Source organism: Rattus norvegicus, chromosome 7, assembly GCF_021556685.1.
Source record: "Rattus norvegicus strain SHRSP/BbbUtx chromosome 7, alternate assembly SHRSP_T2T, whole genome shotgun sequence".
NCBI classification, from domain to species: domain Eukaryota; kingdom Metazoa; phylum Chordata; class Mammalia; order Rodentia; family Muridae; genus Rattus; species Rattus norvegicus.
The window spans coordinates 80,226,281-80,240,261 of record NC_141540.1 but is presented as its reverse complement, the minus strand read 5'-3'; the positions used below and the strand labels follow the sequence as shown (position 1 = coordinate 80,240,261).

At 38.3% G+C, this 13,981-nt stretch overlaps 1 protein-coding gene across 50 annotated transcripts in view; it reads right to left on the bottom strand.

The window, feature by feature from the left end:
- Rims2 (regulating synaptic membrane exocytosis 2) overlaps positions 1-13,981 on the bottom strand; it is a 520,587-nt gene that overhangs the window by 203,553 nt on the left and 303,053 nt on the right. For 11 of the 50 annotated variants that reach the window (XM_087555408.1, XM_087555406.1, XM_087555417.1 and 8 more), the window contains one exon: positions 11,660-11,686. In XM_087555408.1, the coding sequence (XP_087411534.1) occupies positions 11,660-11,686 (27 nt within the window). 50 annotated transcript variants of the gene reach the window in all.

The following is a 13,981-nucleotide window of genomic DNA, read 5'->3' as shown; positions in this document are numbered from 1 at the left end:
AAGTTTTATGTTTCATGTTCAAAAGAAAAAATGGTAAAAACTTTATCTGCCGGTCGTGCACACCTTGACTTGGTTTTAACTCGCTTCAAGAAGGGAACAATGAATAAAAAACAGTTTTAATCAGGTCTTTGAAGCCCTGTGCCTAGAGCCAGGTGTCTAGATTAGCTGGAGAAGCTGACCAGAAGCTAAGCGTCTGCAGGAGCTGATCTTAAAAGCGCCAACAGCTTCTTCATACAAGAGTTGATAGCTGTTTCTCTTAAAAAAAAATCCCTGACTTATTACTTGACTCAACAGGTGACAAGGTGCTTCTCTTAAAATCATAGGTAAAAGGGTAAAAATGATGTTTGGTCTAAATATTAAAGATAGGTGTAGCCACTTCAATTTTGTTTCTCATTGGTTTTAAATGTATAAATATGCTCTGCTTGCCTTGGTTGTGGACTATTGGCTTTCAAGTTATTGGATATGGTTAAAAAGGTATAATACTGGTAACAGAAAGTTGACATAAAGCTGGTAATTTGGAAAAAGTAATTCTAGACAACTTGTGACATTGGGCCACCCTAGTGAGACAGGTCTAAATTGAGGTAATGTTTTTATGGAATTCTTATGCTAGAAACCAGGCTTCTAAAAGAATTTAGGAAATTATCCTTTTGTTGAGGTATTGGAGAGAATTGACAGTCAAACTTTACAACATAATAGATAGACTTGGGGTGCCTTGGAGACTAGATTGTTTGTTGGGGGTTGAGTTTTGCTTTCCAAAGCTGTGGCTTGCCCAGAAGTTATCTGTATTTTAATGCTAATTCCACTGCCCCAAAAACAGCTGCCTAGCAAGTTTTGCTTTCTAAAGCTGTGGCTTGCCCTGAAGTTATCTGTATTTTAATGCTAATTTCCACTGCTGGGAGAACAGCTGCCTAGTCACCTACTCAGAATTCAGGTGACCTCTTGGCTGTGTTCTGGTGTTACAAAGAGAACTTAAAGATTGTGATTTAGGATTGCCAGTGTTACATTGACTAACTCAAACTTATTTTTAATTAAGGAAAAATCAAACAGGTAGAGATTGTTACAGGATTTATAAAGGACTGATGAGCTTTTAGAACTTGTGAGAGCATTACAGCCAGTTTCCTTACTCCAACTGCCATTTCAAGACAGATTTAGAGGATTGATTTTATACAATTTGTTTTCATCATAGGAATTGTGAGTTTTCATTTCGTGAGCTTGCTTATAGTTTCAGAGAGCCCATAAAGTGATATCATTAAGAATGGCTAAAAGCTTTATATTATATAATTTTGTTGCTTCTTCAGTGTAAGAAGTTAGAACTTAAATCTTTCAATGTATATGGAAATTTTTATTACAAACCTTTGCTCTCAAAATGAGCTTTAATATTTGGGGAGTAGCTGTTACACTACTCCGGATAAGAATATTTAAAGCTAATTCTAAGCTTCTAAAGATATGTTAATTGGCTAAGTACCTCACCTTACCAGAGGACTTAGGTCTTTGTTATGCACATTGGAGATAAAGCTTCAGCTGTGTTAGTACAGAGTTGTGGACTAGAGTCATGGAAGTATTTTAAATAGAAACCTGGTAAAACATATCTTATTCCAAACAACAGTTAATTGGTTATTACTAAATACTGATATTTGGCCTATTACATATACAAATTTTTCAGACAAAATTGATAATTTTACTCTTTACATGCTTTTGTACTTCCTACATATTTGTGCGTACAACCCATAGGAAATGCGCTTAGTACATTTATAGGTGGTTCATCTAATGAAAAGGCTACAGGTATGATTGGATCACTTGTTTATTCTCTTGAATTTCTATTGCTTCAACACAGATTATTAAATTCCATGCTTTAGCCGCTGTTTTTAAATGTTAAAAATCAAGCTTTCGCTTCATATACTGATAGTCATTGTGTGGTTTGTGGTTTACAATTGATTTCTATTACTTAATGCTTTATTGGAGACAGGTTTTCTACTTAAAATCAGTGAGTGATTTCAGTGTAAATTGTCTGATAACTCACTGTCCTTTCAGTGCTCTGGCTCAGACAACTAAACAAAACCATAGATCCAGCTCTTTGAAAATGATAATGGGGTTGATAAAACACCCTCACGAAAAGAGGAAGACTCCATTTGCTTACTTTCAACGCCCAGCTTCACCCTGCCAACTCAGATTTCTAAATAAGGCTAAATCTGGACAATATTTACAGGATTTGACATTTCTAATAAATGCTTATGTTTAGGTAAATAAAGTTTGTGAGGTGCTGGAGAGATGGCTTAGTGATTAAGAAAGCTAAGTACTGTTCCTTAATAGACCATTTAAGAACTCAAACTAGATTGCCTGGGCTCCTTAACAAGGGAGGACTATAATACCAGACAGATTATAGGCCTTACATAAAAACAATTAATCAAAAAATCTTATTCTTTATATATCCAAAACAATAATGCTGGAGACAATAATTTGATATACAAGTCAATTTATAAATACAAGTGCTCAGTGTCCTCAATTTAATCCTCGAGGACTTACCTTAATAAATAATATCTTTACTATATCTTTATAAATAAAAAGGGGGAGTTATCCCTGTATGCTAAAATATGCTCCTTTTATTTCAATTTTAAAATTTGGATGCCAAAGTTTATGGCACCCTACAACTAGGCATACTTCTGCCTAGGTGAAATAGAGAGATCCACTTATTGACATGTTCCTGTCCAGATATTTTATATGGGGAAGAGGGAATGTTTGTGTTTTTTCTACAGGATGCTGCAGGAGTGTGCCAGCTGCCTGGGTGGTTGCTGAGACTTGCTGATCCTGGTTATTCAGCTCTCCTGGTTCGGGTCCCTGGAGTCATTTCTCTGCCCTGAGAGGAAGATAGAAGATTCCCCTTCATCCTTTGTCATCACAGAGATTTTGCCTTTGCTGCAGTCAGTGTTACCGCTGCGTGTGTTCCCGTCCCACTGTGGCCTACGATCAGACTCTGTACACTGCTGCTTCCTGGAGAAGACTGGACTCCAGCTGTTACCCCTGTCCCTTCATTTCCCTGGTGACTCTTGCTGCCTTAACTGGTAACTGGTGTTGTCATTTTACAGACTGTAGCTTCACAGAAAGCCACCTGTGTAAAGCTACAGTGACTGGAGAACTCTGTCCTGGTTATACAGATCTCAGAAATGGTTCCATTGTCTGCTGGTTGTTCCAGAGAAGAATGACTGATCCTGAACTGTCCTGGAAAAGACCTTGACACTTTCGCTGCTATTGTAGCAGCCATTACTGCTGCAGACATTGTGTCTGCAGTGTCTGGAGTTATCCTCCCCCAATCTATTGTTAGACAAGTACAGTGGGTGAACTTACTGGAGTAGTTACTAACAATTGGAAATTCTAAATTTCATTATGGGAGTGGCTTGACCACGGCCCTTGGTGGCAACAGCTGAGGAGGACCATATGAGGTGCCCACTACTTATCGGGAGTGGCTCTGTCTGATGCAGCCCTATGCTGTGGATCAGTATTCATACCATGGTTGGTTTACAAACTCAGATCTCAACAGTAACGTGATAAGGCCGTTATCACTCAAGCACTTGTGGCCATTGTACAAAGGGCCTCACCTGGAATTTGGTTATCTTGCTCAGGACTTACTCTGTATCTGAGTTCCCTGCTCCTGCACCCCATGGACCTGTGGGTCCATTTGCACTGGGAGGAGAGGGATTCTCTCTGTATTCTGAGTTCTCTGCTCTTGCACCCCATGGACCTGTGGGTCCATTTGCACTGGGATTGAGAGAGACTCAGTGATTTCCTTTGATCAGCCCCTGCACATCGCTGAGGTTTCCTCATTGCACGCGATAGGGTGATCATGACTGCTATAAAATTATAATTATAAGGGTGAGATGTAGAGGGCCACAATAACATGCGCCACCACTAGATGGCGCTGGCTTCCACTGCGCCCCACGTGGAAGGCCAAGTCAGTCAAGATGGCGCCAGCCTTCGCTGCGCCAGCTGGCCCCCCTCTCAGGAAGTTAACTGTGCGCATGTGCAAGAGTGCCTTCCTGCCAGGTCTTTGCCCATTCCGGGGCGTGCCTGATGAGATCATGAGTAAGCAACCAATCAGGTGTGGATGCGTTTGCGAGGGTTAAATAGGCGTGCCTGGCCGGCGCGCAGGGCTTCTCCATGACATAGGAATAAAGTATCACTCATAGCAAGAATTTCTATGTCTCGCGTGCTTCTTGCCGGCGGAAAGTCGCGCGTGGGACACCTATGGTCACTTGATTTTTGACAAAGGAGCGAAAACCATCCAATGGAAAAAAGATAGCATTTTCAGCAAATGGTGCTGGTTCAACTGGAGGGCAACATGTAGAAGAATGCAGATCGATCCATGCTTATCACCCTGTACAAAGCTTAAGTCCAAGTGGATCAAGGACCTCCACATAAAACCAGACACACTCAAACTAATAGAAGAAAAACTAGGGAAGCATCTGGAACACATGGGCACTGGAAAAAATTTCCTGAACAAAACACCAATGGCTTATGCTCTAAGATCAAGAATCGACAAATGGGATCTCCTAAAACTGCAAAGCTTCTGTAAGGCAAAGGACACTGTGGTTAGGACAAAACGGCAACCAACAGATTGGGAAAAGATCTTTACCAATCCTACAACAGATAGAGGCCTTATATCCAAAATATACAAAGAACTCAAGAAGTTAGACCACAGGGAGACAAATAGTCCTATTAAAAAATGGGGTTCAGAGCTAAACAAAGAATTCACAGCTGAGGAATGCCGAATGGCTGAGAAACACCTAAAGAAATGTTCAACATCTTTAGTCATAAGGGAAATGCAAATCAAAACAACCCTGAGATTTCACCTCACACCAGTGAGAATGGTTAAGATCAAAAACTCAGGTGACAGCAAATGCTGGCGAGGATGCGGAGAAAAAGGAACACTCCTCCATTGTTGGTGGGATTGCAGACTGGTAAAACCATTCTGGAAATCAGTCTGGAGGTTCCTCAGAAAATTGGACATTGAACTGACTGAGGATCCAGCTATACCTCTCTTGGGCATATACCCAAAAGATGCCCCAACATATAAAAAAGACACGTGCTCCACTATGTTCATAGCAGCCTTATTTATAATAGCCAGAAGCTGGAAAGAACCCAGATGCCCTTCAACAGAGGAATGGATACAGAAAATGTGGTACATCTACACAATGGAATATTACTCAGCTATCAAAAACAACGACTTTATGAAATTCGTAGGCAAATGGTTGGAATATCATCCTGAGTAAGCTAACCCAATCACAGAAAGACATACATGGTATGCACTCATTGATAAGTGGCTATTAGCCCAAATGCTTGAATTACCCTAGATGCCTAGAACAAATGAAACTCAAGACAGATGATCAAAATGTGAATGTTTCACTCCTTCTTTAAAAGGGGAACAAGAATACCCTTGGCAGGGAAGAGAGAGGCAAAGATTAAAACAGAGACTGAAGGAACACCCATTCAGAGCCTGCCCCACATGTGGCCCATACATATACAGCCACCCAATTAGACAAGATGGATGAAGCAAAGAAGTGCAGACCAACAGGAGCCGGATGTAGATCGCTCCTGAGAGACACAGCCGGAATACAGCAAATACAGAGGCAAATGCCAGCAGCAAACCACTGAACTGAGAATAGGACCCCCGTTGAAGGAATCAGAGAAAGAACTGGAAGATCTTGAAGGGGCTCGAGACCCCATATGTACAACAATGCCAAGCAACTAGAGCTTCCAGGGACTAAGCCACTACCTAAAGACTATACATGGACTGACCCTGGACTCTGACCTCATAGGTAGCAATGAATATCCTAGTAAGAGTACCAGTGGAAGGGGAAGCCCTGGGTCCTCCTAAGACTGAACCCCCAGTGAACTAGACTGTTGGGGGGAGGGCGGCAATGGGGGGAGGGCTGGGAGGGGGGAGGGGGATGTTTGCCCGGAAACCGGGAAAGGGAATAACACTCGAAATGTATATAAGAAATACTCAAGTTAATAAAAAAAAAATTAAAAAAACGGGATCTTAAAGAATTGAGTATTTCTATAAATAAATGTTTAAATGTTATTAGACAAAATGAACAAGTAAATAAATAATAAAATACTTTTTATAGTAGCTGGAGAGGTGCTACTTGAATGTGCAGTTAATGATCTTGAGTTTGCAGAGGGTCTGAGGCTTAGTTCCCAGGACCCACATGGCAGCTCACAACACCATCTTCTAAACTCTGGGGACCATCACATGGACATGGTACATTTACATACATGTGCATGGATAAACAACTCATACATGAAATAGATACAGCTAAGGAATGTAATGTAACCTGTGTGTGTATTTTTATACGCACATGGGAAATCTGAATCTATCCTGAGCTGTTATTATCTTATTGGATTGTGTGTTTACTTGGAATTTGTATTCATTGACTCTTCTGTATTTTCTCTAATTTTTTAATATGACTTATCAATAAAAAAGTATTATCCTGGAGGCTCCTTTAACAGAGAAAAATCTGTTAATTTTTCTCTCCAGCACAATTTTACATTTATTGAAGGTAACTTAATTCATGCAAGATAAAAATCATTTCAATAGATAAAGAAAAAACTTTTCAAAGTTTAGCCCACAGTCATGATAAATTCCTCAGCAGATTCATGAGAAGCCATTTTCTCCAACAATAAAAGTTATCTGTAACCTCTATGACTAAACACACGTAATGATGAAACATTGCACGCTTCCCTCTGACACTGCGAACAAGTGCACTCTCTGAAGACGAGCTTTCTCTTCAGCATTCACTGAATGTTCTAAACAGGCAGTACCAGAGAAAGAAGAGTATAGCTTACAAATCAAGCATGTCTTGTAATAGGAATTATGAATTAGAACTTGCTGGAAATGAACGTATGGTTCAAATGTTAAGAATATGTCCTGATCTCACAGAGGACCTCAGTTCAGTTTTCAGCACACACTGAAGGCAGCTTACAACACATGAAATTCTAGTTCCAGAGAACCCAAAACCTTCTTCTAGTCTCTGGTATCTTACCCCATGCTTAGTCACGCCATAGAAGAAAAATACATCTTTAAAAAAAACTCCGGAAAAAGATTAAAAACATGGTAACTAGAAGATTTTTAGGATAAATAATATAAAAGTGAATTATATTTATTACAGGAAATAATGAATAATTAGGAAAATCATTTTAAAACTGATACCATTTATAAAAATAATCGAAGAATACATATTTAAGAGTAAACACATTATCATTCATGTATGCAAAATACTTCTGCATCAGTTTCTTAAAGTTGCTGTAACAGACAAAAACATAGGCCACTTGACAAAATAGAATTTTACTGCCTCACAGTTCTGGAGACCAGCAGCCATTCTTCACAGGTTTGGCAGGGCCAAGTGTTTGTCCCTGGCCCTGCTGTTTCCAGAAATCCTTGGTGCTCCTGACTCACAAATGCATCTAGTCACCCGGCCATCTGTCTTACAGCTATGGAGTTGTCATTTTCTAACCAAATCTCTTCCTTTTATCACATCTCAGTCACACTAGATTAGAGATACTGTGAATGACCTTAACTTAACTTGACTCCAAACAACTAATTTACAAAGAAGCTCATATTCTGAAGTACCTAGAAATTAGGATTTTAATGCGTATGTTTTTGAAGGCATAATTCAACTCAAAACACAGCAAGTGAAGTACAAAAAGGCTTGGCAAGCTCCTGCCTGCTGGGTCCCCAGCAAGCCCAACAGCCATGAGGTCTGCCCTCACCTCTTTGCCCTCCATCTTCCAGTTCCAAATCTCTAACCACAACCCAGACACCCACAGCCATCAGCATCCACCAGTTGAGACCCCTACCACCAATCCCCTGCCTCAAGGTTCCTCTGGGCAAACCCAGTAGTGGGGAGCTCCACGCTACCCCATCTGCCCTCTATTTCCAGGGCCACAACTCTCTGAAATTCTTTCTTTTATCTCTTATATTCTATTGGCGATGCTTGTGTTTGTAGTTACTGTTCTCTTTTCTAGGGTTTCTATCTCCAGCTACTGACAGGATAAACAGAGGTCTGCAACCATCAGGAATCACCAGCTCTACCTGCATCCCTGGACAGCTGCTACTACAGGATCAACCAGCTCTACCTGCCATGCCAGAGGCCTGGTGACAGGAACTACCAGCTCTACCTGCAGCCTCACTCCCACCAGTGACTAACAGGCCTGCCAACATTAGGGACAACTAGTTGGATAAAGAAGTCAAAGAGCAAAATCCTAGGTAATATGGCACCACTAGAACCCAGCTATCCTACTACAGCAAGTCCTGAATATCCTAACACACTTGAATTGCAAGAAAATGGCCATAAATCTAATCTTATGAAGGTAATAGAGGCCTTTAAAGTGAAAATAAATAAACCCCTTAAAGAAATACAGGAAAATACATTCAAACAGGGAGAGACCCTTAAAAACAAAGCAAAGAGATATTTAAAAAATACAGGAAAATACAATCAAAAGGTGAAAGAATTAATAAAATTGTTCAAGACCTGAAAATAGAAAATATAAACAATTTTTTTAAAAAAAAAGCTAAGGCAATTCTGGAGTTGAAAAACCTAAAAAAGAGAACAGCAAATACAGACACAAATATAACCAAGAGAATACAAGAGATGCAAGAGAGAATTTCAAGAGTAGAAGTTATCATAGAAGAAATTGATACATCTGTCAAAAGAATGCTAAAAATGAAAAGTTTCTAACATAAAACATCCAGAAAATATGTTACACTATGACAAGACCAAATGAAAGAATAATAGGAACAGAAGAAGGAGAAGACTCCCAACTCAAAGAGCCAGAAAAAACGTACAAGAAGCTTACAGAACAACAAACACATTAAACAAGAAAGGAAAATCCTCCTGCCACATAATAACTAAAACAGTTAATGTACAGAACAAAGAAAAATATTAAAAAGCTACAAGGGATAAAGACCAAGTATCATAAAAAGGCAGACCTATTGGAATTACACCAGACTTTTCAACAGAGACTTTAAAAGCCAGAAGGGCCTGCGCAGATGTTCTACAATCTCTTAAGAGAGCACAGACAGCAGCCCAGACTTCTATACCCAGCAAAATTTTCAATCACAATGGATGGAGAAAAATATTCCATGACAAAAGCAAATTTAAACAATATGTTCCACCAATCCAGGCATATGGAGGTTACTAAATGGAAAATTCTAATACAAGGAGGGTAACTATACTCAAGAAAACACAAGAAATAGATAATTCTACACCAGGAAATCCAAAAGGAGAGAACTGAGAAACATACAAAAGCCCACACATACAATGCCACCATCAACATCAAATTAACTAATAGTCACTGGTCATCAATATCTCTCAATATCAATGGACTCAATCCACCAATAAAAAGAAGTAAATACACCCAAGAGGAGTAGAAGGCAGGAAATAATCAAATTCAGAGCTGAAATCAACCAAGTAGAAACAAAAATGTCTACAAAGAATCAACAAAACTAGGAGCTGGTTCTTTGAGAAAATCAACAAGATAGATAAACCCTTACCCAGACTAACCAGAGTGCACAGAGAGTGTATCCAAATTAACAAAATCAGAAATGAAAAGGGAGACATAACAACAGAATCTGAGGAAATTCAAAAAGTCGTCAGATTCTCATCTTAATTGGTTACAGAATACTTCATTTCAAAAAAAACATGAATAATAGGATGATTGCAGCAGACAACTTAGAACAACTTAAGGAAATTTCAGAAAACCAAACACTAAAAGTAATATGTCTAATCACATATTAAAAGGTAACATTTTTCATTTCACCTATAAATATGACTCGCATGTTTATAGATTCTTTTTTTTTTCTTTTTTCTTTTTTTTTTTTTCGGAGCTGGGGACCAAACCCAGGGCCTTGCGCTTGCTAGGCAAGTGCTCTACCGCTGAGCTAAATCCCCAACCCCATGTTTATAGATTCTTAATGATGTATTATGGTTTTTGTTTTGTTTTCTTTTGTTAACTATTGTACAACTACGTTTTTTGTCATTACGTTCAGGAGTAATTTTCTACAGGTTCTTCCTTGGAATGGTCACATAGTTTCTGGTATAAAGGGTGCATCCTTTGTAAATAGCCACAGCAATCATATTATCTTGTGTAAAACTGAAAGAGTTTTATTTGTTTCAGATGTTCTTACATCTTTAATACAATAAAAACATCAACATGTAATGTTCACCTTTTGCTTCTTACTAATCAGACATTTATGAAACCACTTTGCTAATGACTTATCCATATTAACTGTGTTCTTAAACTTACTGACATGTATTCACTGATAGAGCTCAGTCACTAATCTGACATTGACATTTATTTGCACAAGACTGACTTGTTCTACAATCGTTTGCTTCTAGTCTCACTAATCCCTTTAGTTATCAGATTTTTCCCACTAAATTTTCTTTATTAGTTTGTATTGCACTCACTGTTTCCATTTCTTAGTTCAGCACAGAAATGGAAATGCAGTCTATGTATTCACTGTCTTCTTTCACAGGTTAATTCTTTGGAATTCTTTCATCTCGTGGGACGTAGCAGGAATCCGTTTCTCTTTAAAAGTGGAGTTTATTTATATTGTCATGCAAATTGTATATACATTTGTTTGTATGGATGTACGTAAATTTATATATTAATTCCCCATTATCCTCATTTGCTTTCCAACAAAGTAGAGGTTTCTCTACTTAAATGCACAGAGTGTGTTTGTGTGTCTGTGTATGTATGCGTGATTATGTAATGTTAACCATATTAAAATATTTTCCAATTATAAGTCATTGAAAGTCAAAGCAAACGAGCAGATAAATATTTTAACATCAGAGTACAATATATTGGCATGATACACTATTGTAATACACTAAGTTCACTCTATTTTTATTTATTTATTATTTTATTTTATTTACTTATCTATTTTATTCATTTTATTTTAAAATGCTTTTAAAAAGTCAATTTGGTTTTGGAAACAGGTTTGGTGCTGCTTAGACTGGTCTCACTATGTGCACATAGCCAAGGTCAACAACAGACCTGTACTGAGCTGCTTCTGTGTCCCAAATTCTGGGGTTCTAGAACAGACTACCACAGCTGATGAGCAAAGGCAGCTTCAGTGTATTTTAATAAAAAAAATGCTTATGATTTTTAACATCAGCTATGGATAAGTAAAAGCATTAAAAATTATTTGCATTTTGAGCAATCAAGATAACTGTGTAAGTGCTTTTTGTCACCAAGCTGGACAAGCTGTTTGGTTCCAATGCTCACAAACTGTACGGTGGCCTTCACATACACACCTACACACTCAAAATAAAAATAAATAAATTTAAAAATAGATGTATTTAAGTTTTATATAAAGCTATATAAAACAGTACATATTAAATATACTTTATTGATGAAATAATACTATATTAAAGGAAATAATTTAAATACATTGAAATATGAATTTGTTTTTAAAAACAAGTTTTAATATCAAAATAAATGCATAAACATGAAAATACTGGAAATCTCCATCGGCAGTAAGGAAACACTCCTGACACATTAGTTAGGGATTATTATAGGAACAAGAGCCAAACAAAACACAAGCCACAGAGCAAACCACACTGCATATGAACGCATGCACCAACAGCTCACATGCCATGGTTACCTGAACTGCATGAGCATAAGGCTTTATCTGTAAAACAATGTGGAAGTAACGTCAAACATACAACTGCCAGTTGTTACGGGCAGAGGAACTGCATTCAAAATGTTAAAAAGAGTGAAAATGCCATGCTAATTCAGAAGAAGAATTATACATGAATACAAATTAAAAGAAAATCTGACTAATTGAAAGACTTATAAGCTAAGAGCAGAAATTAAGATACACCAATCAAAGTCTATATAACACTTCTGTCAGGAACATGGGCATATTATATACTCTGAAAAATCAAGTGGTAATTACTAGACAGAGAACATTAACCAACTGAGGAACTGAAATTAGATGAACCATTGAAAAGTATCACTCATTTTGGACAGTTTAAAGTTGATTTCCTTTTAAGAATATTGAAAAGTAAACATTCAAAATTTGAAGGATACAGTTACTTAAATATTTTAATACCATTTTAAAATGATGGAAATCATCAAAAAGTAAAGGGATATATTTTGCTTCTTTTTGTAATACAATTGATATGTCTAATGGAGGGAATGTAATTTACTGTTGTTGTCTGAGCTCCACCTCGGTTACCTGACAATAACCAGGTAAGCTCTGGACCACAGTTACCTGGCAATAACCAGCTAGGCCTGATTCACTGTAGAAGGGATCTCCCCACCATCCTGTTCCTCTTGCTGTCTTGTCTTCCTGTCCCCACTCTCTCCCCATTCCCTTCCCTCCTCTCTCCTCATGTGCCCATGGCCAGCCTCTATTTCTGTTCCTCTCTTTCTCTTCTTCTCTTCTTCTTCTTCTCCTCCTCTTCCTCCTCTTCTTCTCTCCCCTCCCCCTCTTCCTCTCTCTCTCTCTCTGCCTTTCTCTGCCTCTATTACCCTCTTGACTCCTCTCCCCATGCCCTGAATAAACTCTATTCTATCCCATACCATCCTGTGACTGGTCACGTTGGGGGGATGCTGCGTATGCTTCAGCATGGGCTCCCCTGGGTACCCCCTCCCCACACCTCACCACACTCCACAGAACACATATCAGTAGTACAAGGCTTATTTTCTAACATTGAATTAAAGTTTCAAAAGTGTGATGATATTTCTAAAGTAAAGTTTCCAAATGTAGGAACAGTACGTTTGCCAACTGTTCACAAGACTGATCTGTCAGAAGCCTACAGAGCAGATCAATTACATAAAGTATTTTGTAGGAAGCAAAACAGAACTTTTTTCCTGGCCACAGTACCTGAAGCACAGTGGGAACAGTAGAAGAGGTACGGGAAACCATTTCTCAAGAGAAGAAATGTCTAACTGCAGACAAAGGAAATAAATCTAGTAGACTAACAATTTCATAAATATTGTAACATTTAGAAGATCATATTTTAGTTAACTAAGAAAGAATTGAATGCAATGGGTTATATTAGGATTAAAACAACAAACAACAATGAAATCAGCACCAATTGTAATTATCAAGCTTCACCAAGGGACTCACACATTATTAAATTTCAAACTTACCACCCAACAATTTTGTTTAAAATAAAAGTACTAGTCATCTATATAATTTTTAAATCTAATGATCCTCACATTGTATTATGTATCCTCACATATTATCAACTTTTCTCTTCTCTATTTAGTATACAACCATACTGTTTTTATTTGGGTCTACCTAAAATGTTTACCGCAGTTCCCATTTTCAGTATCTCCAAAGTGCTCTTCAAAGCTCATATGAACTATATACACCACTCCATCCTATTATAGGACACATATACACACTCACAGAGAGAGGGAGGGAGACAGGGAGACAGACAGACAGACAGGCAGACAGACAGGCAGGCAGACAGACAGACAAACAGGCAGGCAGACAGGCAGGCAGACAGAGATAGGAGAACAAGATTATGATACTGTCATGATACTTAGTTTTTCTATTGATGTATTTTTTTCCCTCGATATTTTTAAAAGATACTAAAACTTGAGTAGTTTTTCTCTAAATTAAGGGATTTCAGAGTTGAAAACAAAGGGACACTTTGTTAACTCTAGCTTATTAGCATGATAACGGAACACTCTAAGGAGGGCTATGGCTTCACTGGAGAGCAGTCTGGACAAAGAGGTTGCTCTGCAGGGACTCAGCACAGAACCCACGGAGGGTCAGAGTCCTAGATCATCTGAAGATCCTGATTAAAGATGCTTTGTGAGTAACAAAGTATCCGTGTCTGGAAAGTTCTAGAGTAAATCTATTTGTATCAGGAATTGCCTTCAGCAGCAACACCATTTGGTCACTGTTGCCATGGCAATGGCCATAGATTCCCAGTCTATCTTTGGCTCAATTCCCAACTCCACCTGG